Below are 24954 nucleotides of genomic sequence, written 5' to 3'. Positions count from 1 at the left end.
ACTACTCAACCTTCATTGCCCACCCGACATGCCATCCTCAAATGAGGGTGGATTCCTTTCCTACCCTCCTAAGGAGAGACCGATCCGGCCACCCTCACCGTCTTTGGTTTAGGCAGGCTATAGCTGAAATGGGCACCATCAAGAAGAAATAAGAAAGGTAACAGCCCTCCACTTTCTGCAGGACTATAAAGAATTTATGAATAAACCTGGCGAGCCTTTTAATTTCTTTTTTCCCTTACTCTAATCTCATTTTTTCTAGGGGAGGAGGATGCAGGCAGGATAAGAGACTGCTCTCTGCAAGCTGAAGTTTGTCAGTTCAAACTGGACATCTAGTACCTGGCAGACCTCACCTTTCACAGAGACACATGTGAGTAAGAGCTTCCCTTTGATGCTTTCTCCTCTGGTTCTTTTAGGCTGCAGTCCAGTAACTTTCCTTCTTTAAGGGAAGGCCGAGGAGATTTTGTTTCCTGACTTTCGAAGAGCTTTTCCTTTTCTTTCTTTGATCTGTGTAGTGAATTTGATCTCCCAGAAGAGCAGGATGAGTGTATCTCCTTGCAGCTCGGTTCCGGAGAGTCAGGATTTGATTCATTGATTTGTTTATTTTTATTTGGCTTTTGTGTTTGGCAAGCTGAATACGGGGCTGCAAGCAAGGCTCTGTCTTTAGGTCCAGGAGAAGGAAGGTGTTTCCCTGAACCTGGCTGAGTCCGTGCTTCCCAGGCTGCAGACAGGATGCCAGGGCATCCCTGGAGACACTTCCACCGCCTTCTCATGGATGCAGGGAAAGAAGCTCACCTCTCCCTCCTGCTCCATCATGGGACTGGACATCTAAACAGTGAGTGCTGATAAGATATCTGAGTCCTCCAGGGAATCCCCTGCAGGCAGCGCTTCAATTTCTGTCATGTTTTTTGGCAGGCTCTGGGACAGGCATCTGCTGCTGATTCATGCTCCCCCCTGGCCTGGCAGCCAGAGGAGGGATGAAGAGGAGTAAAGGAGGGAACCTAGCCTCTCTGGGGATGGAGAAGAGGCTGTAGCAGACCAGGCACTCCACAAAATCGCCCTGTTGAAGGACGAGCTGAAGCTCTTTGAGGGTTTTTATCTCCCTGACGGCCCTTCTGGGACTCCAGAACTAGTTTGAATGCTCCTTCCAAACAGCCATGCATGGTGAACCCCTCAGCAACCCTCTCCCACAACTGCTGGCACCTTTCAATCCCAAGAAGAGGAGACGGAGGTCCTGATGTGCCCTGACTAGTTCCTGGCTAGAGATTTAGAAGACCTGTGATGGTTAGGAATCAGAAAGCTTGGGGAAAAGTTAAATAATGATTTAGAAAAGGTGCTCTGAGGTGAGGCGACTGAGGAGGACAGGGCCAGTGCAACTGATCAGAGCCGTCCTCCAAGGAGCCGACCAGCTGAGCATCCCCAGCTGTGCACCAGGATGCAGCTCCTGCCCATGTGCCCGAGCACTCGACCCAGCATGGGACAATTCCTGCTCCTGGGCTGCTGCCAGGGCAGCGGATCTGGAGTCCTGCTTGCAGCCCAGCCCACAGCTTCAACCTGTCATTGGGAATCAGCTCATGGCTGCACCGAGATTAAGAGCAAAATTGTTTGCGTGGGTGTCACTGAAGTTTTCAAGCATCCTGACTGACCGGTGTCGGAGCTGGGATAAGGACAGGAGCCCCTCGCTCCCAGCCCCGAGACAGACTGCGATGCTGTATATTCAATAAATAACTGGGATATTTACTCAAATGAATGACTCTGAGCCTGTTCCAAGGAGTTAATTTAGTGCTAACTGACTGGATGAAAATGAAAAGGTCTCATTTTACATTAAGAATGATCACCTGACAGTTTTACTGAATATATTATGACAGGATTTATATGGCTATATAATTTTAGGGTATATTTGGAAGATTATTATCCTGATTTAAATAAACACGATCTCAAGAAAATCAACATGGAGTCAGGAACTTTTCACACAAGAAGAAAGGCAAGAAACTGGCTCAGAAGTGAACCTCAGCTGTATCTCGTGCCTTCCACCAGCCACTGCTTTGTAAACAGCGGGATCCCAGAGTTCATAGTAAGTGGCAAAAATCCCAAAGAAGTCCTCAGTTCCACTAACTTACAAATCACTAATGAATACGGCGCAAACTTCTTACCCCAAACTTCTTGTCTTTGCACCAGGAGGGGAGCAGAGAGGGAACCCGGCAGATTGTGAGGGCTGGAGGGAGGAGGGGGTGGAAGAAGGCAGGAAGAAAAGGTTTGGGTGTCAAAAGTGCCCCTTAAAAAAAGTGTTGCTTAAAGGGTCTTCTGCAAGGAAAAAGAGAACAAATGAGGAATCAAAAGCAAATATATTGCTGACTTGGGTAAAGGAATCGCTTTCATGCATCATATTTTCCAGGGGATGTTCCCATTCTCCAAACAGAAATGGGGCACAAAGGAGACTTTCGGGCACTTTTGTCTCTGGTGCTCAAGGGCAGCTGGCAGGCTGCAGGCTTCTGGTTCACACCACCCCTGTAATGAGGCTAAAACATGCCCCATTGCCCATAACCCATGATGGATGGAGGCAAGGCTGCATGATGCAGCACCCTCCTGTCGCGTTCCCAGCAGGTCTGCAACACACCAGCGTCTGCAGCCAGCGTCAGTGCAAAGCCCTTTGGCCAAACCCCTGCTGATGGGGCACCAGAGCTACTCTCCACGAGGATGTGTCCATCTCCTTTCCAGCTTCCATGGGCTATGGTGACATGCATGAAGGAGCCTTAGTGCAAGTAAGTGTCTAGGACACAACCAGATGCCTCTTTCAGCCTCCCCAGGTCCTGAATCCCCTTCCTCCTCATCCTGTGTCTCCAAGAGTAATTGTATACAAGAAAACCCTTCTCAAAGCTTGTTCTGTTTTACAGACTGCCTGATGGGATTATCTTTCCTGTCATTTTGAAGCTTGTATAACCGTGCGACTTGCACCACTCCAGCTAAATCACACTCAAGGCACTTTGCCTGTCTAAACTGTTTTGAGGACCAAGTCATTTATTTACAGATCATGTTATTTATTTAGTAAAAAAATAAATTTAAGAAAAGGATTCTAAGTGAAATATAAGAAGTAGGTAATAAGGACATTGCAGTCAAGTAGCAATATCCTGTGGAGCAGATAAGTGCCAAATAGAAATGATCTTAAATACGCTGAAAACTGCACTCTCTGGTCTCAGACCACACAAAGAAAAGCCAACTTATTTGGTCAGGCACAGTCTTCCTGGGAGGAAGACAGGTAGATCGATTATTCCTGTAGCAGTAACCTTGGGGCAATATTTGTCTGTCATAACCCCAAAGCAGATCAACTAACTTTTAGGGACTAATCTGATGCCCAGTCCAGTCAGTGCAAATTTTCCTATTTATTTACTTCCACGGCTGCTGGATCAGACCTTTTGGGACTGCAAAATATCATACGAGCTCCTGTTGCCACTGGAAGAGCTATAAATGTGCAAAGAGCAGAAGCCAAGAACCGCTAGGTGGAATTTGGTCATGGGTTTATTAAGTAACAGAAACATCACCCAGAGCTGGAGGGTGTCAGTGCCCAGAGAGGGGGTCACTGGCACACTCAAGCCCCTTCGTGCGCTTGCTTTGTGCATGGTAGGCATGTGCTCGCTGCGGGGACACACCTAGGAGCACGTCAGATATGGGGGCACATCTCCACCTCCACGCTGGGAAACCGGTGGCAGTCACAGGGTCACCTGGAGCATCACTGCCCCACACCTATGAGCAGGGATGTCTTTCAAAGAGCAACTAGATGAGGCCAAAGTCTGCGTGCGTTCCCTCCAGTATGGATCCAAGTGCCAGAGCTGACTTTCTGGGGTTTATTCTGGATTTAAGTGGGTGTTAAAAAAGGTTCATCATGGAGGGGACTGTGTGCTCTAAAGTGCTGCAGCAGGCTCTGAGAGTCCACTTATTTCTGAGTGAAGATGGATACCTCAAGAGGTTCTCCTCACCAGTAAATAATTCATAAAAAACAAACAAGCCCGGGTCTGTTTGAATTAGAACAAAATATTTCTTTAGAAAAGTGAAGTGATTAAGCACGGGAGGAGCTGGAGATGACAGCTGGTGTCTGCAGCTCCTGATGAGTCACCTTCACTCCACAAGGCCCATCTCTCCGGGAAGGGCTGCTGCTTTTTTTTTTTAACCCTTTGAGATTCCCAGGAATGATTTGTCACCGGGGTTATTAGCATTTCTCCCTTGATATCGACAGCTTGTCTTTCCTCCTTCTAACCAGTGAGTGATTTCTTCACACGCTCGCCAAATATAGCCAAATCACCATGGTAAATGTATCGACAGAATCATATTAACAGCTGCTGAGCATTTACAGGGCCGTAAGTTATACAAAAAAAAGAAGGAAGGAAAACACACATGGAAATAAACCAACTCTGATCAGCAGTGACAAGCATTTATTTAGGAGTCACTCGATGGAAATATTTTTTGTGCTTTAATTGCTAATTATAGGCTCCTACAGAAGGGTGGCTTCGGACAAAATTATCTCTCTAAACTGAAGCACTAAACCAGCATGGAGCACATCCTACCTGGACGTATTTTGGGGAAGAAGGATTTATTTTTAAAGTGCTGCCCTCGTTTAAATCAAGCCCAAACTTTGCAAGCCAATGTTACGTCTCTCCTGACTTACCAGGCAAGGACTTTTTAAATTTAAAGTCTAGGTGGGAGCTGAAAACATATCTAAAGAAAAGGAGGCCTTCTCAAACTCCATTTGCTGGGCATGCCTAAGCCCTGGTCCTCCTCTCCCAGCGGGACACTGCTGGGCTGGGATTTGCCGCCCATGTGCTCGACAGCCACCCATGATCTAAAGCAGTGCTTCTCTGAGCGCGGATCACAACCTACTGGGGGTCACAAAGGGCCCAAAGGGGCCATCAGGTTGCAGGCGGCATCATCCTGGCTCCTCCGCTCGCAGCTGCCCAGACCCCTGGCAGAGCGTGGGAAGACAACGAGACACCCACGTTCAGGCAGGGAACTGCAAACTCCCTCAGACCCTCCCGCCTGGGGCAGAGCATAGCTGTGTAGCTGGTGGTCACCCCTCCGCCCTGCAGAAAAGAGCCGACCCTAACTCAGAGGGCTGCTCCAAGTCACATCAGCCACGGAGGGATGGCACAAGACAGGTTTACATCAGCCGCAGCACTGTGTCACCCCATAGCCCGGGCACATCGCCTGGGGACAAGCTCTCCGCAGCCTCTCCTGTACCCGTGACCACACGACAACCTGTGCCAGCCCACCAGGAGAAGACAGCCTTTCTTCTGCTCGCCTTTCTCAGCGCGTTCAGGAGACACTCACCATGCCCTACCTGCCTCCTCATTTGGGGGGTACGGTTTTATTAGGGGCACACAACAGATACGTGTAGGACTCTCAATACTTCCTTTGAGACACCAAAGGTCCAGGATTGTTTCTGAAAACAGTCTCAGGCTGCGACAGCGATCCCCTCTCGTCCTAGCCCTTTCAACCCGTTTCCTACAGACACTCCCACCACCTCCAAGGCTCCAGCACTCAACGCCGATGTCCTGAGCCGCTCTCATTTTGCAAGCTGTGGGTATTAAGTCCTTTCCATCTTCCCTGCAGACTGCTACTCCTGGTTTTCTCTGTACTGTTAATATCTTTAGGTATAAAGGCGGTGTCTCATGGGACAGAGGAGCAGTTTGTTTCTCATCCCCGTGTCATGAACAGCGAGACAGTCACTGGTGACAACATAGAGCACTGCGAATTCATTTAACGTAAATCAGGCTGGTTTTGTACACCTGCAGCATCTTGGGCTCTCTGCTGACTGGTGAATGAGTGGAAGGGGGCAAAGCGAAGGGGAAGATCACACGAGGTACAACTCAGAAGTGTCAGATTTTTTTAACCCTTTGAGATTCCCAAGAATTCCTCAAGAGCCAAAGCATTTCACTCCAAACAGCTGACGACTGGTGGGAATTACAGATGAGAAACCAGCATGCCCTGAAGCTGCCTCCATGCCATCCTGCGTAGGACACAGGACTTGCTCTGCTCCCCTGGGAGTCACCCACCTCCCTTGGGGGCTTGTAAAAATAAAACTAACTTTCTGTACAAGGTCAAATGCACAAGGAAGGCTGCCTGTGTTGAGCAAAGAGCAGAGACTTGCAGGGAACTTGCTCTCAAGAAGCTTGGATGTAGAATAAAAAGGCCCTCAAACAGCAGGTATCTATCTGCTGGGCCGCGGACTTGGGACCACAAGGGAGAGGGGAAGAGGAGATGGAGCACTTCTGCTGCATGAGGACATCCACAGTCCCTACCACAGGCATTTCACCAAGGTGCCTGTGTGAGCAACACCATGACACTACAGTCCCTCCATGATCAGCAGAGACAATCTGGATTGTGGTTGCACTGCTCACTGCAAAGGCCCAGGCTGCCCGAGCCATGTGAGGAGGGCAGGGCTGGGACCCTCCTCATCACGCAGCACCCTCAGCTCCAGCACAGCTTGGGAAGCAGGACTTTCCCTGCACCAACTGCTCTCATGCAATGCATCTTCATCTAGCACACAGGACAGCTGAGCCCAAGATAATGCACTTCAGTCAACAACCACAACCCAGTCTGCATCCACAGCCATAGGACAAGCATCAAACCAACACTGGCATCATTTTTAAATGCACAATTTGGGATCTAGACATCTCACTGAAAGAGTTTACATCTAATAGCTGCTACTTCAGGATTTGTAAGGACTAGTCTGCCACTCAAGTATTGGGGAAGCAGCCCTGAAGGACAGCACATTGGGGTCTCTCATTGCTTCCTAGAGTTAACAGACTTCTTTAAAGCTAACCATTAGAGTAATGGGTTGTTTTTTCTAACCACACTTGCACAGGCCCTCACGGAGTTGAATTTCATGAGTTATACGCAACTGTGCGGCTTCCTCCTGTCAAAGACAGAAACGGGATGGGGTGAGGCCTGGGCACTATTAACACGTAGAGGCATTTGCAGAGACCCCAAAGTCAGGTGTGCCTACTCACCCTGCTCTCTCTCCCACAGCATCCCCTAACCTCGTTAGAAGTCCAGGGGAGATATCCTTGCAGTTAGCTGCCTCCCAGAATCAACTCGTGCCAACTCGGAATAGTGAAGGGTGGAGGCTCAGGTACCATTTGCTAGCCAGCAAAGCAAGGACAGTGAGAGAAGGAAGGACTGGCCATCATCTGAGACACAGAGAGAAGTCATCCCCAGGAAAAGTGCTTATTACAATCCCATCCACTTTCCTCTGGCATTTTTCAAGCCAGATTGGGGGCTTGAATCAAAGTAACTTCTTCTGCCTCTGCTGCTCACAATTCTCCTTGCCTGTTCTGGAAAAAACCCAGACCACACTACAAAGTGAAGGCATACAAAAAGTTAGCACAAAGCCTTTCTTTAAAAATTAGATGAAAAAGGTGCTTTAGTTCTCCATTTCTTCCCTCCAACCACCTTCCCCATTCAGCTCCTTACCCTCACACATGCCCTTTCTTTCCCCCAAATCCTTCATTCAACTAAAAAAAAAAATCCAACAAAAAGAAAAGCACCCACAGGAAAATATGCACTGTCCTACTCCATCTGTCCTTAATTTCCCCTCCAGCTTTGCCTCTCTGCGGCCCTCTTCCAGAGCAGCCCAACCGCCGGACAGCGGGGCTGCAGAAGGATCACCCCAACCCCGCGTGCCAGGGTCGGGGTACTTGAAAGGCTGAATTCAGCTCTCCATGAACTCCACTGTAAAAACTCTCCAGAAAGACTCTGCCAGCATCTCTCTGCTTTCTCCTGCAGAAACTCTAGGCTTTCTGTTTTCTGCACCTAGGCTTTCTCGTCCTCCTTTCAAGCTGTTAAGTCAATAGGTCCAGAGACCTGAGGGGGCCAGACAGGTCAGTGGGGGCACGAGGGAAACAAAAACCTAATTAAGCAACATCCAGCCCTTGCCTAGAGAGACCTGGAGAACAGGAAAGCATCCGAGGAGCAGCAGCTGCTCCCAGTGCCACCGCCACCACCACCACACCGCATCTCTCCTGTGCTACCAGGGATGCCCGTGCGAGGAGCCGAGCCACCGACAACGCCATGGCTCTCAGCAAGCAGTGTGCCGAAGGGGGAAGGACCCCAGCACCCTGCCCAGCTTTGTAAAATAAACTCCTTAAGGCAGGGACTGCAGAAGAGAGAGGAGCCCCTCTGCCCCCCGGACTGTTAAGTCTCTTAGAATGGGAAGACAGACAGACAGACTGTGCCAACCAGCTTAGAAAGGCCCCAAGAAGAGACTGTGACTGGGAAAGCCTGCTCTGGACAGCAGACTGGATTTCAGCTCCCAGCTTCTCCCAGCCGTGCTCCCCGCAGGTACACCCAGGCTGGACAAACCTCCCCTTTCTGCTTTTTGGCGTGGTTCTTTTCTTACCCGGGGCTGGCACGGTGCCAGTGGCAGGGCAGCTGCCCTGGGGAGAGAGGCTCCCCAGCAAAGACACTGCCAGCCCCCCAGCAGTGACAGTCCCAACCTCCTGCCACTTGCCAGGGCAAACGCAGCCACCACAGGGACCTGGACTGCCAGGGGACGGGGTGGAGGAACAGGGCAGCACCACCACCCTCAATCCTTCCAGCTCGACCCCAGCACCATCAAGCTGTTCCTCTGGGCTCACTGTTCCCAGACAGGAGTTTTCTGGACCCAGGAAAGAATTGCTCCATCCTCCTTTTATTCAGTCCTCCTTTTAAATGACATCGCAGGCACCGTCAGCTCTCCAAGACCTCTGTCGCAGTACTTCAGCAAGTTTCTTGTTTACTCTGTTAAATCCATGGATGGCCTGGAGGTGCAGAGCTATGATTGCTGCCTCTGGAGAGCCACATCCCCTCTGCCCAGCCGCGGTGGGCACACAAGGCTCCAAGCTCCCTGTCAGCTCTTTCACACCTCTCACTGCTGTGTCACAGTGTCCAGAGACGGGCTGCCCTGGAGGCCCAAGGAGCCAGGGCTCTCCTCCAGCCCCAGATGTGAGCTCCCGCACCCACCGGGCACAGGACTTAAGGGATTTGAAGGACTCACCCTAAGTCAGAGCTGGATCTGTCTGTGTACTGGGGAAGCACCCTCGCATCATCCATCTGTGTCACCATCTCCCAGCTTCCAGGAAAGGAAATACCAGTTCATCTAACCCCAAAACATCACAGCTTTGCATTCAGGCAGTTGGATCTACCCCAAGGAGGGGTATAAAGCCATTTAAAAGGAGAGACCCAAATGGAGCACTGAGCGCACCCCAGACCACCACATAAATATCTCCTTAGTCAACCAGCCTGCTAACAGCACCCTCAGCAGCCAACAAAAGACTGTTCCCCACCAAGGAGCCCTTCCTCCTCCCAGCAGAGTGGGGAGCAGGTGCCTGACACCCTGACAGCCGTGACTTATTCGCAAGGCGTGATGGTGCTACCAGGAACAGGAAAAAATAGAAGAAAAGCTATCGCCAGGAGAAATCTCCATCAACTTCCACAAGGAGCAACGTCTGGAAATTGAGGGAGGCTCCTGCTCTGGCCCCTGCACAGCTGGGAGTGCAGAAGTGACCCACAGGACTTCTCCAACCCTCCGTCCAACAGCCTGGGGAAATGTGGTACCCAGAAGCGCAAGCCGAGGATGCAGGAGGCAGAAGTTTGCTAAAGATGATACACGCGATAAAAGCTGTTCAGGCAAGCTGCGCCAAGTCTCATTCTTCATGTAAGAGAGCTCCCTCTAGGTTAAACACTCGGGTATTTCAGAAGCCATTGCTCATTTGGAGTCCACGCTCTGCCCCGTCTCCAGAGAGGCGTCTATCAGTTGGAAAGCCTGCAAGCACCCCAGAAAACGCGGGGTGTGCTTTCTGCCTGCAACCCGACTGCAGCCCACAGCTCTGTGTGTTATGCGCACGCACGCGTGTGACGCACGTGCCCTTGCGTGTTCCCCTAAACCACAGGTCCTCGGCATTTCACCCATCAGAGCTACTCTGATGTGTTCAGCTGGAGCTACACCAGCGAAGGAGCCGACACCAAATTTCTCCAGCCCCAAACCCAGTCTTTGCCCTCCTTTGAAACACGTATGAATTATTCCACAAACTGATGAGCGGGGGAGTTCAGCAGAGGCTTTCAAATTCACAGAACTAGAAAAATCAGATGGAAAAGACTTAATGGCGAAAAATGCAGGACCGTTCCCTGCAGTGGGATCCCAGGAGCTTTGTGCAAACTAGTTTTAAACCTTGAAGTCTTTAATACAACTTCCTGTTTTATTTTTATTTCACCTAGACTGGTATTTACTAATAAATATGCAGCTCGCTGTATACAGAACAGCAGGTAGCTCCCATTTACGGCTGTATATAACCGACTGCAATATTCAACACCCTTACTCTGCTATGCAGTATAATACTCACAATAAAACACATACCATATTTGCAAGTGTGTCCATGCTACTATTCTGGGATGTGACACACATTAAGAAACAAATTCAGAACATAGAAAAGAATTTACCATTTACACAAAAAAAGATGCGTTGGGATTTTCAATAAGCTCTAGCATAATATAGTGTCATTTTTATATCTTTTCTGCTCCTTTGGTCTTGCTGATTTAATACGTCTTTTCTCTCTATAATCATAAACCTATAGGTTGTATATAGATTTTTTTAAACATAATATATGGTGCCAGTGCGTATTTATAAAACTTTACAATAGAAATGTTAAGAATTGTCAGAATGACTCAGTCCAAGGGCCATCCAGGCCAATATCCTGCCTCCAACAGTTTTTTTCCATTAATATGGATTAGGCAGACAATACAGTTTACTACAACCGTGGTTTACAACCATGTTAGCAATAATAATACTGCGTTGTGTGTAAATGCTTTTAGAGCACAGTGGACAGGGAAACAGCATCATCCCCACAGGGAGGGAAACTGAGGCAGGGGAGATGAAGATGATATATATATATATAAAACTTTTTTCTATATGTATATAAAGCTTGATGGAGATTATATAAAACAAGGAGGCATCAAGAGCCCCGGATAGCACCACCACCCGCTCTAGCCCTTGCACCCCACCACGCAGCCCTGCCAGGCACCAAAAGACAGGCCACAAGCCTGGGGGATGTTGCCTTGGGAAGAGTTAATGGCAGAGGTCTCGACTCCAAGCGCTGCAGGTGTCTGCTTTTTAATTCTTTGCTTCTCTTCTCCCAAACAGCCCAAGGATTTCCACCCTCCCTCCTTCTCCTTTATAAATGAGTGTTTAGCATAAGAAGAGAGGCAAGAGGAGCCAGGGCAGCAGGGAGAGCTCCTACAGCCCTTTCTAGGCAACCTGAGCAGGCGGGAAAAGGCAGCTGGCTGGAGCCCAGCGAGCCAGCGGGGACCATGGGACGAGTCTTTTCACATCTGGTTAAGTACTGCTAAACCCTCCGACGAGCTGCCTAATTATTACAACACTTCTGCCGAAAAATCAACGTGCTTGGCCGGCTGCACTGGGGCAGAAAGGGGAGGAAAGCAGCTGTCAGGATGCAGGCAGCAATGGGAGCACCAAGAAAAGAGGTTTGGCGGCACAAGAGAAGGGCAGGGAAGCTCTGCCTGCAGGGATCCTGCTGAGAAAACAGCCTCCTCCCTGCTTTTTTTGCTGCATGGCCCCCAGGAGAGGACAGTGCCAACAGAGTTGTTACTCTAGCAAGGGCAGCCCTCGCAAACAGCTCAACAGAGGTGCCCTGCCTACCAAAATCAACAGAATGACCTGCCAGCATCCCCCCAAATACATGATTAACCTGAGAACCCAACTGCAGGGCCAGGAACAGAACCCCGTGTTGCTGGACTCCCCTCTGCCCGGCGTCAGCTCACCTCTCCTTCCTGCTGAGGCCTCAATTCAGTAACTTCCACAAAATGCGAGCATGGCACCTTATTTCTGTAGGTCTCTATAGGTCCTATATGTACAGTAACACTGAGAGAGCATCACTCATATGCGCATCTCCCTGCAAAACCTGCTTAAAAAGGGCTGCAGAGAGGACACCAGTAGCTCGTGGGTGCTGCTCCCCCGGGGCGGCCGTCCCCATGTCAGGTTATCACAAGCGTGACAGTGGGTAAGGCTCTTTCTGCTACAGCCGTGGTGGTTTTAATCTCTCTCCCTAGACAAAAAGGTGGGCTTATTTCCCGAGAGGTGTCCAAGTACACCCCGAGAGCTCAGCAAAAGCAGCAGCCCGCTGGGTGCCTTTTACCCACAGACATTTGATGAAATTAATGACACAAAAGTAAGTGTAAAGGCTAAGACAAATAGAACTGGCAACAACTTGAACCTTTGGCCTGTCCTTTGAAAGTCTCTGGCAAGTCTCAAATCTTCTTGATCTGCTCACTAAAGGGATGACTGTCCCACAATTATTTTCCAAGCGTTTGTTGGCAAGTTGTAGGAGGAAAAAGGCATTTCACTGAAGCTGTTAGTACAAAAGCTCAGCTCCAGCCAGGGCCCTGGACTCCACTTCAAATTATAATATTTTAAGTACCTGAAAATAAATATTTTGTCAGCTGCTGAGAATTAAGAAGTAGCTTCGACCTTTCAGAGATGGGAACCCTGTGGAGAGCGGCGAGCCTTAGAGAGCTAGTTGCAAAACAAGCTTTGCCCAAGCCCTTCAACCTGTCTAGCACACGCACAGCCTCTCCTCCCGCACTCCGGGCTCCTCACAAGCTGCCCAGAGCCTTCGGGGGCATGAGGGGCTCTCATGCACCCAGCAGCTCTGTCCCAGCTGGGAAGAGTGCTAACGAAAGACACTGGAGCAGCACTTTACTATAAACTGGAAGCTATGAGTAAACTGAGCATCCCTGAGACAGCAACAGTGGCGTGTCAGGGCTTCCTACTACGAGCTGCCAGTCTGCTCCCGCGTTGCTCATTGCTGTTGTTGTTTCATGACGTACCACACGCAGTCCAAGGAATTTTATCCACAAGGATTAAAAATACTCACTTTTATTTTACAACATCTGACTACGACCAAGCACCTGGATAGATGTACCCATCACCTCTCAGATCTCTGAGCCCCAGTGAATGCTGTTCATGCTCCAGCAATGGCAAAAGGAACCCACACAAAGCAGATCATCTCTGGTTTTCCAGCAGTGCTCAAAGAGTTAAATGCCTCTCCCTTCCCCCCAATCTTTCTGCCTTTGGCCTTTAGATCAGCCCTGGTTGCCAATGAGGACTCATCGAAACACCACGAGGCTGGGCCTGTCAGGAAGGAAACCAGCGCGTCCAGAGTTTTGTTGTTCTAAAGACTTTTTTTTTTTTATTTTATTTTACTGCTCAGGAAGGAAGCCAGAGCCTGCGCTTCGACTCCAAGAATGTCGATTACTCATCCTTCCCTGCATTATTTCTTTTATCTCTCACTTTTATCTACCTTACTCCAAATTTTCCCCCCCAGTTCTTTCTCTACTGTTTCTAGCCACTGCTTTCAGCTGTTCATCCAAGTTTCATCAATAAAAATATATGGCAACTGCTTCTTCAGAATAAAATCCCAATGATAATGTTTATTAAATAAGCCTCCATCCCTGCCCCCTCCATGCAGCCTCTTCGATCCTGGTGTAACCATCCAGGTACCATGGTTATAACCACTGCCCTAGGACCCGAGCACGTCCGAAACGTGAACGCAACCACTCTCAGCATACGGCTGTGCTACAAGAATATCGTAACCCCTGCTTTAAAGATGGGCGATGAGGAATGACTCTACTCGTCCAAGGTCAATAGAGTCCACAGCACAAGCACAACCTACGCTCAGGGCTTTGCCCAGGCAGCCCTTCCCTCTTCCTGCTCTGCCTGGCTGCTAGGAGAAGGCACGCTCAGCTCTGCCAATAAATGTGCCCTTCATCTTCAGTACCCCCACACCAGTCAAGCTAGAAACATACAACAAAAGTAATATAATCGGTATGTGACGAGTTGATGACACATTTCCTTAGCTGCAGAAAACTTGGGTCCTGGATCACCCAAATGTCAGTGAGCCACCTGAGTACATAACAGAGGGACTATCAGCAAGTGGCGTCTAACTGCCTTCTCCTCCCAGGGTCTGCAAAACCCATCACACCGCCCGGGGGGTTTCCTTTTCTTCTTTGCCCAGGTGCAGCTAACAACCCAGACACAAGTGGCAACATCTGGGAGAACACAGACCCAGATGTTTCTCATTGACATCGTAACCTTCCCCAGCCTTTGCCAGGGCCTTGCCCACTCCCCGGGGTGGGCGCCTCGGTGGGGGATGCACATGCCCAAGGGCAGGCTTGGGTCCTTACAGTGTTCCTGAAGAGATGACCAAAGGTGAAGCATTTTTTTTTGTAGTTTAAAGTCCCTTCTTCCTTGAGATGTGCCATAAACCTGGGGCCCGACCCAGACCACACCATACACAGCTTCCCCAGGCTACAACACCCACAACATCTCAGTTACATGCAAGTGAGGCTGATTCAAGTTCTCTCTGCCCAGCTCTGTCTTGCACTAACACAATCCTACCCTGTTTCCACAGTTAATGTGTTGTTTTCATTTTAAGAGGGGAAAATAATGAGATGGTGGGAACATTACTGCTGGCTAATGGAGACAGAGATCTGCAAACTTTCACAGCTTAGTTTTTCCAGTATATGCCAGTCCTGATCCAAATATCATCATACTTATTTCAGGTCTGGACCCAACATGGTACTGGCCATAATACGTCGGCCAAATTAAGACAGAAATAACTTGTAGGACTTTTCTACTTCACACTCTCTCGAAGACCTCTTGCTGACATTAAATTTCTGGTCTGCAAACTCCCGCCTCCCCCCACTACTGAATCTCCAGGTGCCTTCAACATGGCTTCCCTGAACACATTAGCCCCAAATCCTGAGCAAAGGCAGGCTGCCGGTCACCATGCCGCTCCTGTAACCAGAACAACTCTTGGAGAGCAACACTTCTGTGCGTGAACCCAAATATGCAGAAAGTAAGGAGCAGCACAGATGGTGGCAACCAGCCCTGGGAGCAGAGACGGCAGGAGCAACGCCAGCAGTGCTGTGCCGGGCTGTGCACTGAGCAAAGTGCAAATCCGGGGGCGAAGAAGCAGGGTTACAAGAGTTTAGCTGCTCATTCTCGCTTTCTCCTGTTTAAGGGGCACCTCCTGATGTATGAATCCACTCAGGCTGGCAACTTTTTGATTGTGACCGTTAAGTTCCTCTGCTCGTGCTCCGCGCAGGGTTACCCAGGTCACTGATTGCTCCTTCATCTCCCCAGTAAAAAAAAAAGACCAGTGGTCAAACTGCCTCCTCGGAGAGGCTGAAGACAAGTGCTCAGGAGGGAAAAGCTGTCACCATGGCAAAGGACTTCACTAGATGCTCACCTCCAACCTGTAGCGCTGGTAATGGGAAGTGAAACTGGGTTGCAAGGAGGAGAATAAACACGAGAAGGAAGCAGGCTTCTGCAGCCCCCTTGATGGCCCTGCAGTGTTGTGCCTGGATCCCTCTAACCTGCCCTGATACCCAGCACCCAAGGTGGCACTTCCCACCCACGCACAGCCGTCAGGACCTCACAGGATCATCCACACTGCAAACAGCGACAAGGAGACAAGGTTCCCTCTAGTCTGCGTGGGCCAAAGGTTGGCCTGGGTGTGCGATGGCTTGGCTACGGCATGGCCAGGCCACCCTGATAAGGCTGTCGCTCACCCAGCCCGAGATGCAGCACCCAGGGTGCCGTTCACCCCCACCAGCCCTCCTCCCCGCTCACCCACAAATGCCCTCACATCACCTCCGGCACAGCGTGAGGGCTTGGACGGGGGCCTGAGGTAAGGAATTTTGTGGAGTCTCCCCCCAAAGAGGCCTGGGATAGAAAAATCCTGAATAAATCTTCAATATTGGGAGTAAGGTTGGAGGAGAGGGCAGGGCGGTAATCTTGTACCAGGTCTTTTCCCATCCCGGCACAACTGCCAAAGAAGGCAAGGCTGCAGGACCGAACCAGCAAAAAAAGCTCACGCGTAAAAGCTCTTGTGTCTTTCCAAATTAAAAACTTGCTGTTGTTACTCCAGTGAGAGCCAGTTGCTAAGAATCGGTGCTGCTGGGGGAAAGCAAGGACACAGTTTCCAGCTCTTCCTTTCAGGGGTATCCAGAGACACTTTGTGCCTTCCTTTTCCCACTGCAGGAGCCCGGTATTCACACGAAAAACTACAAAACACATTCTTGCTCTGCAGTTCGGTGAGAAAGCAGATCTTGGCTTTAAGCTACCAAAAAAGGAAGGTTTTAAAACAATTCTGATTAGAAAAAATGTCCCAGTGAGGAAAAATACGATGGAAGTGCCCCACACCTGAGCTCAAAGAACAGTTTCACTGTCACCAGGACTCCCTCCCCATGTTATCTGCGTTTAAGACAACAAATCTCTCTTTGCCCCACTCCTTCCCAACATCGCTTTTCCCCCTCCTCTGTTGCTCAGGGCACTGCTGCAATTCAAGACACCAGCACATGGTCGAAGGAGAGGAGAAAGTGATGGATAAAGAAGAACAGCTGGCTTATCTCAACCACCATCCACGTTTTAAAAAGACAAGACAAAGAAGAAGAGGACAGACCCAGAGAGTACCAAATCCCACAGTACTTCTTCAGCCAGAGCTTTCACTGACTTGAGGGCTAGGTCCCAGGGAAGGGCTGCCAATCATCTGGCCAACAAACACCCAATACCTTAGCAGCAACAGGAAAATATTTCAGCACTAAAACGTAAAGAAAACTGAATTCAGGGTGATGAATTTGCCCCAAATGTCTGTAACCTGTGAGTTTATATACACAGGGATGGCTCAGGCCAGCAGAGACAAGCAGGCAAACAGCGAGGCTGCATAAAAGGGGAGAAAGGCACACATACAAGTTACATGTGTAGATCTACAAAAAAAATACAGATGCCCTTTTTCAGAGGACTCTATACAGTAATCCAATCCCACATTAAATTTCCCAAATAGGAATCCATTATTCCCATAGAATTTCAATCGCTTTGCATAGCTGAAAAATGTCCTCAAAAGGCCCCAAATCTGCTATTCCATCCTGATGAAAAGAGGTGAAAAATTCATAGGCCATCAAGCAAACTGACGTGATCGAAGACCACCAGTGACATGAACCGCGGAATAAAAATCGTCACAATTTGCTTTCAATGGCTGCTTTTCTTGGAATATGGTATTAAAAAAAAACAACTTTGCCCCCACTATGAATTTGCATTAGAAATCCATAATAAAAATAAAGCTTAATATAATACAAATGGGTATAGTTCTCTATAGTGCTCCTGATGCAGATTAAGGTTAGACAGATTTTAGATGACAGTTATTTACCTCAGTCTAACACCATGTATGCACAAATGGAATTTATTTTATAGCTGCAGATATTAGCCAGAAAAAAAGAGATGAGAGGAAATCTTACAGTCTCACGTAAAATATAATTATGTCTGTTTTCTGCTGCTTGGAAGGCAAACAAAGAGGGAAAAATGAATCTGCCGCTAGCATTTAATGGGACTTGTCTAAATGGTATCAAACAAATAACAACCAGCAACAATTCACAAACACCTTCACTTTTGATTTCTTCCATGGGGGAATTCCAGAAACTCTGAGACCTCATTGCCTGGAACACGTTCACTCCTACAGAGCAGGATTAGGCCCATGCCTGAGTACGTCTCTTTCCTTCAAGACCTTCAAATTATCAAAGAAAGAAAAAGAAAACACAATCACAGAGGCACTAATGCTCATCAGCTCCCTCCTGAAATGTATGCCCGTTACCCCCGGCTTCTCCCAACTCCTTACGCAATTGCCACCGATCAACCAGGAAACTGTTGCTAACTCTTGAATTTTGCAAGTTAGCAAGTAAAATAATAAAACAACGTTTTAACTGTCAGAGATCCTGGCTCGCAAAGTGCACTTTGGTCATTTCCTTTAATAACTGTAGTTTAGCGGTAATGATTTATAATAGTTCATAATATTCTACTAACTGTACTATATTAATAATACTAATACTTTGCCCTTGCCTAGTGTCTTCAGTCAGAAGATATCAAAGCAGCACACGCCGCCGTGAGGGAGGTATTGCTATTCCCCCACTCGGGATTGGGTAACTGTGACTCTGAGCCATGCCCAAGGTCAGGATTCAGGATCCCCAACCCAGCACGGCAGCCACTGAGTCTGCCTTCGCTTCTCCTGCCACAGTTCTGTGACAGCAGGCGACTCTGATCGATGGGGCTGAAGATTTAACGTGATTAAAACCTTCTCGAAAAGCAAGGTTTGGCCAGTGGTTTGGGGGCTGTTGTTTTGATGGGAAATACTGAGTGAGGTGGGGAGTGTGCCCTGCAATCGGACAATAAATACCCTCATGCCAGCGTTCAGACACACGGGGCAAAAAATAAAAACATTTATGGTGCCTGTGCCCATCTCTCCAGCAGGAGATAGATAAATATGAGATTTAGGTGTTGCTCAGCACTTCAAGGATGACCCTGAGAACAACTCGAGTCCAAAAAGGAAGAGAAAGGGGATGAGGCATTGCTGGCACGGCTCAGATGACATGAAAGCTGGCTGAGTGGCAGCGGCTGCACGGGGAAACATTTTGGAGGAGCAAACAGCCCCAGCCCTCCCCCCCAAACGATCAATTAAAAGCCATCCTTCTGCCGAGAGCCGGGCGAGAGGACAGCAAACGAGGGCTGCGAGCAGAGCAGCAGCCCGGCAGGTCTCTGCATGACAATTGATGGGAAGGGGAGGCCGAGGGGGCGGCGGGGGAGGCAGCCCCGTCCCTCCTCTCACCATGGTGATTAGGTATTCTGAGTGCGCCAGATAGCCCCAAATAACAGAAAGAGAAATATAAACTGGAGAGCGGCAGATCCAAGGCAGGCCAGATGGCCCCGCAGCCGGCGGGGGCTGCTCCCATCCTGCCCTTCCCCACTTTAACTGTTCAAACATTTCTTTATCCTAACAAGACAATTAAGCTGAACAGCATGGAAAGGAGTCTCTGCAACAGTTTGCAGAGGGAGCGGGAAGGTTGTTGCCAGAAGAGCAGAGAAAGGAGGTGGTTGCTGCATGTTCCAGGACCTCCGTCCAGGCAGCGCACCGAGCTCCTCGAGGACGGCGCGTTTTCGGTGGTGAGACAGGGATGGATGCGGGGCTCTCACCTCTGCTACTGTCCATCTGCCTGCCCATCCCTTCACAAAACCCACTCCTTCACTCCTTCTACATCACGCATGGCACTGCATGACGGAAGGCAAATGTTCCACTTGATTTATTTCATTATTTCATAAGCAATGTTAAGCGTGCAATTTCCCATGGTCACAGCTGATTATTATTAGCAACAAAGCGTCACTTCACATTAGACCCCAAATTTCACCGGCCTTGGAAGTGGTTCATCCCAGCAGGAAGAGGTGTGAGCATGAGAGCTGGATGTGTGCACATGTGTGTTCCCCCCCACAACCCGTTGTTCTGCCATGAAATACAAGAAAAAAAAACCTTCTTCCCCCCAGCACACAGGCATACGCACACACACAAGCTCTCTACATAGGTCCTAGCCCACAAACACGAAGCCCAACACACCCATGTCTGACCGGGTGGGCGACTGTACAGACAGTCCTCGGTCTGATTTCCAAAGCACTACGATTATTCAGGAATTCAAGCTGTGGTCATTGTAGCCCTGATGCTCATCACCTGAAGTGCGATTTACATTTGATCAATAACGAACCAGTTGTTTCAAAAGGAAAACCAACTCCATGTTGTTTAAAACCCTGAAGTGGAACAAAGAGCTCACTAACACAGCGTACAACCTCTCTTGCAGGGGAGGAACCAGTTGCAGGACAAAGTGGCTATGTCCAAATAACCAAGGTTAAATATGATTATCAAAAATAACAATCAAAATAATGTTAATAGAACCACTTCTGCTTTACCCACCAGTCCCAAGGGAAGAGCGAGGATCCCAGCCTGCTCACTAACTCAATCGCTCATCCCCAGGGCACACCAGGAGCTGGGTGAGAGCCACCAGCACTAGCAGGGAAACTGAGGCTGGGAGAGCTAGGCTCTGGCCAGAGGATGCAAACTGAACCAGTGGCCAGGGTGTTGAGTGTCACCTTCATACATCAGGCTGTGCTCCACAAGAAGTCACAGACAACACATGATGAAGACCAAGCAACAGACAGCAATAGGAAACCATCTCCTGTGGGAGGCTGGGGGCATGGGCAGCCTCATGGGGACGGCAGAGGTGTCTGCTCTGACAAGATCCTGGCTTTGGCATGGACCTCTGCCTGTCACATTGTGGGAAAGCGATGCCATGGTGACTGGGTACAGAAGGCCACTGAGACAGGTTTTATTAGAAACAAAGAATAAAACCATGGATCTTTAATTTTTTTTTTCTGATTTTAAAACAGGGCTATAGATCTCTTTTGTAGAAAGGAACATGCCATTTATTTCCACTCCTTCTAGGAATCTCAACCATTGTACGCTTATTAAAGGAAACCCATAAAATATGTCTCCCAGTGTCTTTAACACATGCTTTACAAGAAACCCCTAAACTCTAACAAATGGCATTATTTTTCTCAGTAAGCACCTAAGGGAAGTGGCCTGTCCAGCACACATTACGTCTGTTTCTACCTGGAAAGGCTCCGCTTTTCTATGTGACCCTCCATCACTCCGGATCTCCTGAATACCTGCATTTTACAGCAAGAGACACCTTGCCCAAATGCAGACATCTCAGCCCAATTTGCTGAGTAACAAGGAGCGTAATCCCACTCAGATGCACCCCAAAGGATACGCTGTCCCCTCCCGGGATGCACGTGTGTGGGTACTGCTTGCGAGCAACACCCAGCTTTAAAAGTAAGGAAAGGTTCATCCGAAAGACTGAGCACTCTACTGCACAGATACGTATCTTACAGGGCGATGTGCTAATCTGGGTTACACCAGCACATATCCCAAATAATTTTTCCGAATTCTGTGCATTTCCTCCACCGGTGAAAAGAGGATGAGACTTTGCTCCCATGATGCAGAGGACTAAATAAAGCACCTTCCAAACACTCCTTGAGACGAAAATGCCCGACTTTGGATTCTCATTTTGCTGCAAAGTATCTCAGGCATAAACCTATTTTTCAGGAAAATTAAAACTCTGCATTGAAATCCTTTTTTTTTTTAAAAAAAAAAAAAACACAACAAAGCAAGCTTCTTAGAAAATCACCGTTTAAGCTATGGGGTAAAACAAACATTTTAATGAGCTATTCAAAAAAGTTCTTGTGCAGTAGTACAGAAGAATACACAATCATAATAATTCACCTTCCTTGTAACACAAACCCTTTCAGGAATCTGAAAAATACAACTAAACGGTTGAGCTCTGCAAATCTGAAAAGCACCCATTAGACACGTAAAGGTGTTGCTGATCTAAGAAAAATTTACGGTTTTTGCTCACCATTGTAGAAAAACCGTATTACATTTTTGCCTAGAAGCTACAGCCACCTACCTGCAACAGATTCTCCATCAGGAGCACGAGTAGGCGGTTTTTACAATGGGTTATACATAACAGTTACACAAGGAACCCACAAAACTTTTCAGGGGCCAATAATAAGAGACAACAACCCCCTTCAAAGTATGCATTTGTATAGAAACTCCAAAAATATGTATGAAAATATCAATGCAAAACAGGATCACGATCATATCCGCAAACTGCGATCTCTCGAATTCCTCATTGCGGAAGTTTTTGCTTTCTAATGGTCAACATCAAAGATCATTAGGATCCTCTAAAAGCTCCGCCGCTCACTCCCTCGGCCTCCAGCAAACACACCCGTGCGTGTGTACCCACACACCACATAAACCCGCCGTGTTAATGGAGCGAAGTTTCCATGGTGCAGTATCTACATGTGATGGGAGTATGATACAGAGCCAACAGACACATTGAGTATACACTGTGCTGGTAGTTACGGAAGAATTTTAATGTCGATGAAATATCAGGGATGTTGCGTTTGCTCAGCTCTGCCGTGCAGCCAAGCATCTCAAAGAAATTTAACAACACGGGTAAGAAAGACAGCAAAACAAAACACCTTCCACTTCTGCCCAAGTTTTCAAAGCTGCCTGCAAAGTTTTTATTCTGCTTCCCTTCCCCAGCAAGTCCCCTGCAGCGGCAGGGAGCCGGTGTCACCGTGCCCACCTCTCGCGCCACCCATGCAAAGCCCCGTCTGCTCCCAGGGAGGAGAGGACCCACGCTGGGCACACGTTGCTGGCAAAGGCACGGCACGGCGGTGGATGTGCACGCGTCTGTCTGTCCGCAGCTGCGCTCCATGTGGTCTAATTCATTTAACAGATTTACTTCTTTAAATGGGGTATCTGACAGGGTTTTGCCAGCAAGATCCACAGCAGCTGACGCACTCTAAATTCATTTAGCTCGCGGACCTGCTCCTCCGCCGCTATCTCCCGGAGTATTCTTTCGAGCCAGCTTCGTTTCCACAGCCAGGTTATATCGATACGGGAAAGAGCATTGACAACGATGTCTCTAAGCCTTGCCATCTCACCTGCCTCCCACCCAGGGTAATTATATCACCGGCTTACACACATAGACATCCATACGCATTCCCAACTACAGCCCCTTCCCCTACGGACCCAAAAGAAGGGAGAGGAGATGCTGAACAATGAAAGGAGCTTACGGCACAAAAAGTAGCACAGTCGGGGGTGGATCAGAAGGAGAGGGGGGAGACAGACAAGTGGTCGCATTCGTAGCGCGAGAAGTACATGGCTTCTGCCTTCAGTGGGAATCATCCTACCCTCGCAAACGCCAACATAAAAGACACACTCGCAGCATATTTCAAAACCAAAGAGTGATGGATTTACAAGGCAGGTTGATTTTATGATGACGTTTATTGAAAAGGTACGCTGGGTTTAGGCAGATGCCTTTTAGCGCCGGTAAGTTAGCACAGTGCCTAATTCAAGGAGACAGGCTGAGGAAGCAGCGCCGACAGGGGAGATCGAGCCACAATGTCTCTATTACTCTCCTCGGCATCATAAAGGGGAGAAGAAAAATCATGTCTGAAAGGGGGAGGAAGAAGTAGTGCAGCAGGTTTTTGTTGAAAAAAAAAAAATAGTAATAATAATAACAACAACAATAATAAAATTGTTTTCTAGGAAGAAAATTAAACAGAACAAAAGAGCCCATGTGAGAAGCAAACCACTTGCTCCTTGGTCTACACGTCTGGGTTTGCAGGAAAACTCTAACCATAACTTAGCATTCTTCTGCGCGGTACCATACTCTGTTGCCCCCAGACCACTCCCCATCATGGGTCACCTCCCCACTCAGCAAAGCGGGAAGCCTGCCCTTCACAAAGGACAGCTCTGCCCCTCCGTGTAGGCAACACCACAAGGGACAAGGTGATGGGGGAACAGGGAGTTACAGTCATGAACGTGTGGGCTGGTTTCCTTCAGTCCAACCACCGATCTGCGAAAGGCTGCGTCACCTTTCAACAGGCGCCAAAGGGGAAAAACACTCAGAGAAAGCACATGGTGCAACAGCTTATTGAATTGTAAGAACGGATTCGAGTTTATGTGTTGAAGAGGGAGCTCAGTGGCCAGAAATATTCTTAAGTTAGCCAGAGGAAAAGGTACTTCTGTCCTAACCTGAGGCATGAATCCTGAAGGTGATGCATTTGCTCTAAGAACAGTGTGCATGAAGAAAAGGTCAGAAAGAAATACCTGAAGAAGCAGGGGGTACATGTTTGCTGCAAGCTCTGGGAAAGTTTCTGGCTACATGCTCCAGCTGCATCCCTGTTTACAGGCATATATGTACCAGCATCTATAGTCTCACACTGGGGCACGGGCAGCTTTCTGCATGGTCAACATTGTCTCCCCAGCTGTGTGCTGGAAGACGAGTTTCCTTCAAGAGCACCTCACCTTAAAATCTTTTAATGTCCATTTAGAAGAGACAAGGCAATACTGCGTGGTCGAGCCTGGCAGGCAGAAAAGGCTGGTTTTCCTCTGCCTTCAGCAACAACCACAGCACTGCGGGACAATCACCTGTTGAGTACCTCAACAAGGCGCAACTAAAGAAGAACCAACAAGTCAACGGAGGTACTTACATCTGTCACTTCGGTCTTCGGGACTGGATGAGGTCTCCCGGTCAGAAATGAGGCCAGAAACAGCAAAGATCTTCTTCCCCGTATCATCAACTTTGAGGGAGCCCGGGGAACTGGAGGGGAGCTGCGTGCCAAACTCATACTCCTTCCCATCAGCGTCCGAGAAGCGCAGATGGGGTGAGTCAGTGTCATGGCAGTTTTTCAGGCGCTTGGCCGGCGTAAAGGCTGACTGGTAGCTCTCCCGGTCTTCAGTAGATGCAAAAGGTCGGAAAGCCCCAACGCCGCTGTGGTTCAACATACTGATCGGGGTGCAGTCCAGGTTGGGGGGTGCAAACTGGGGGTGGAGGTGAAGCAAGGATGGAGGAAAGTCACGATTTGCAAACGCTCCCGGCACCCCACCTTGCCGGTGATACATGGAGGCAAAAGTATACGAGCCATTGGTAAAGGGAATATGCACGTCCTTATCTGCTGACACGGGGACCCCAAAAGGCCTCGGTTGCTGGCAGGGAATGGAAGCATCACGGCTGGCTTCAGCAGTGGAGGCAAGCACCATCAGTGCTGGGGAGGCCAGGGGGTTGGGGAGATAGGGTGAGTTCTCCATCTTGAACGCTGCCCGGTGTAAGTCCATCGGAGTCTCGTTCCTCAGCAGGATCACAAGCAGAATGATCTTCCCTGGAAGGAAAGCAAAGCAATGCCTGGGAATGGAGCAGGGAAAATTACTGGAGCATCATCACCCTTCGAACACTGCAAGGAAACAGAAAAGAAAAGAAAAACACAAACGGTTAGGTTTCTGTGCTCATCTCCCTGGGACGCTCCAGCAGCAGGGTGGCCACATGTGTTACAACGCATCGGCTGGAGACGCGCCACTGTTCTCATTCAAGAAAATCAATAGACAACTTCACACACTAGTGGAATCAGCCCTGGCCCTCCAGGTTAAAGGGTATCATCCAGCGCAGATGAATGAAAGGCAAACCAAA

The 24954-nt window shown here is 48.8% G+C and overlaps 1 protein-coding gene across 1 annotated transcript in view; it reads right to left on the bottom strand.

Moving 5' to 3' along the window:
* RNF220 (ring finger protein 220) overlaps positions 1-24605 on the bottom strand; it is a 225082-nt gene extending 200477 nt beyond the window's left edge. Inside the window, 1 exon segment of the mRNA XM_068406809.1 lies at positions 23981-24605. Coding sequence (XP_068262910.1) covers positions 23981-24605 — 625 coding nt within the window.
* Positions 24606-24954: the final 349 nt, after the last annotated feature.

The sequence above is a fragment of the Nyctibius grandis genome, chromosome 8 (genome assembly GCF_013368605.1).
Source record: "Nyctibius grandis isolate bNycGra1 chromosome 8, bNycGra1.pri, whole genome shotgun sequence".
Lineage (NCBI taxonomy): Eukaryota > Metazoa > Chordata > Aves > Nyctibiiformes > Nyctibiidae > Nyctibius > Nyctibius grandis.
This window is presented reverse-complemented; position numbering and strand designations above follow the sequence as displayed.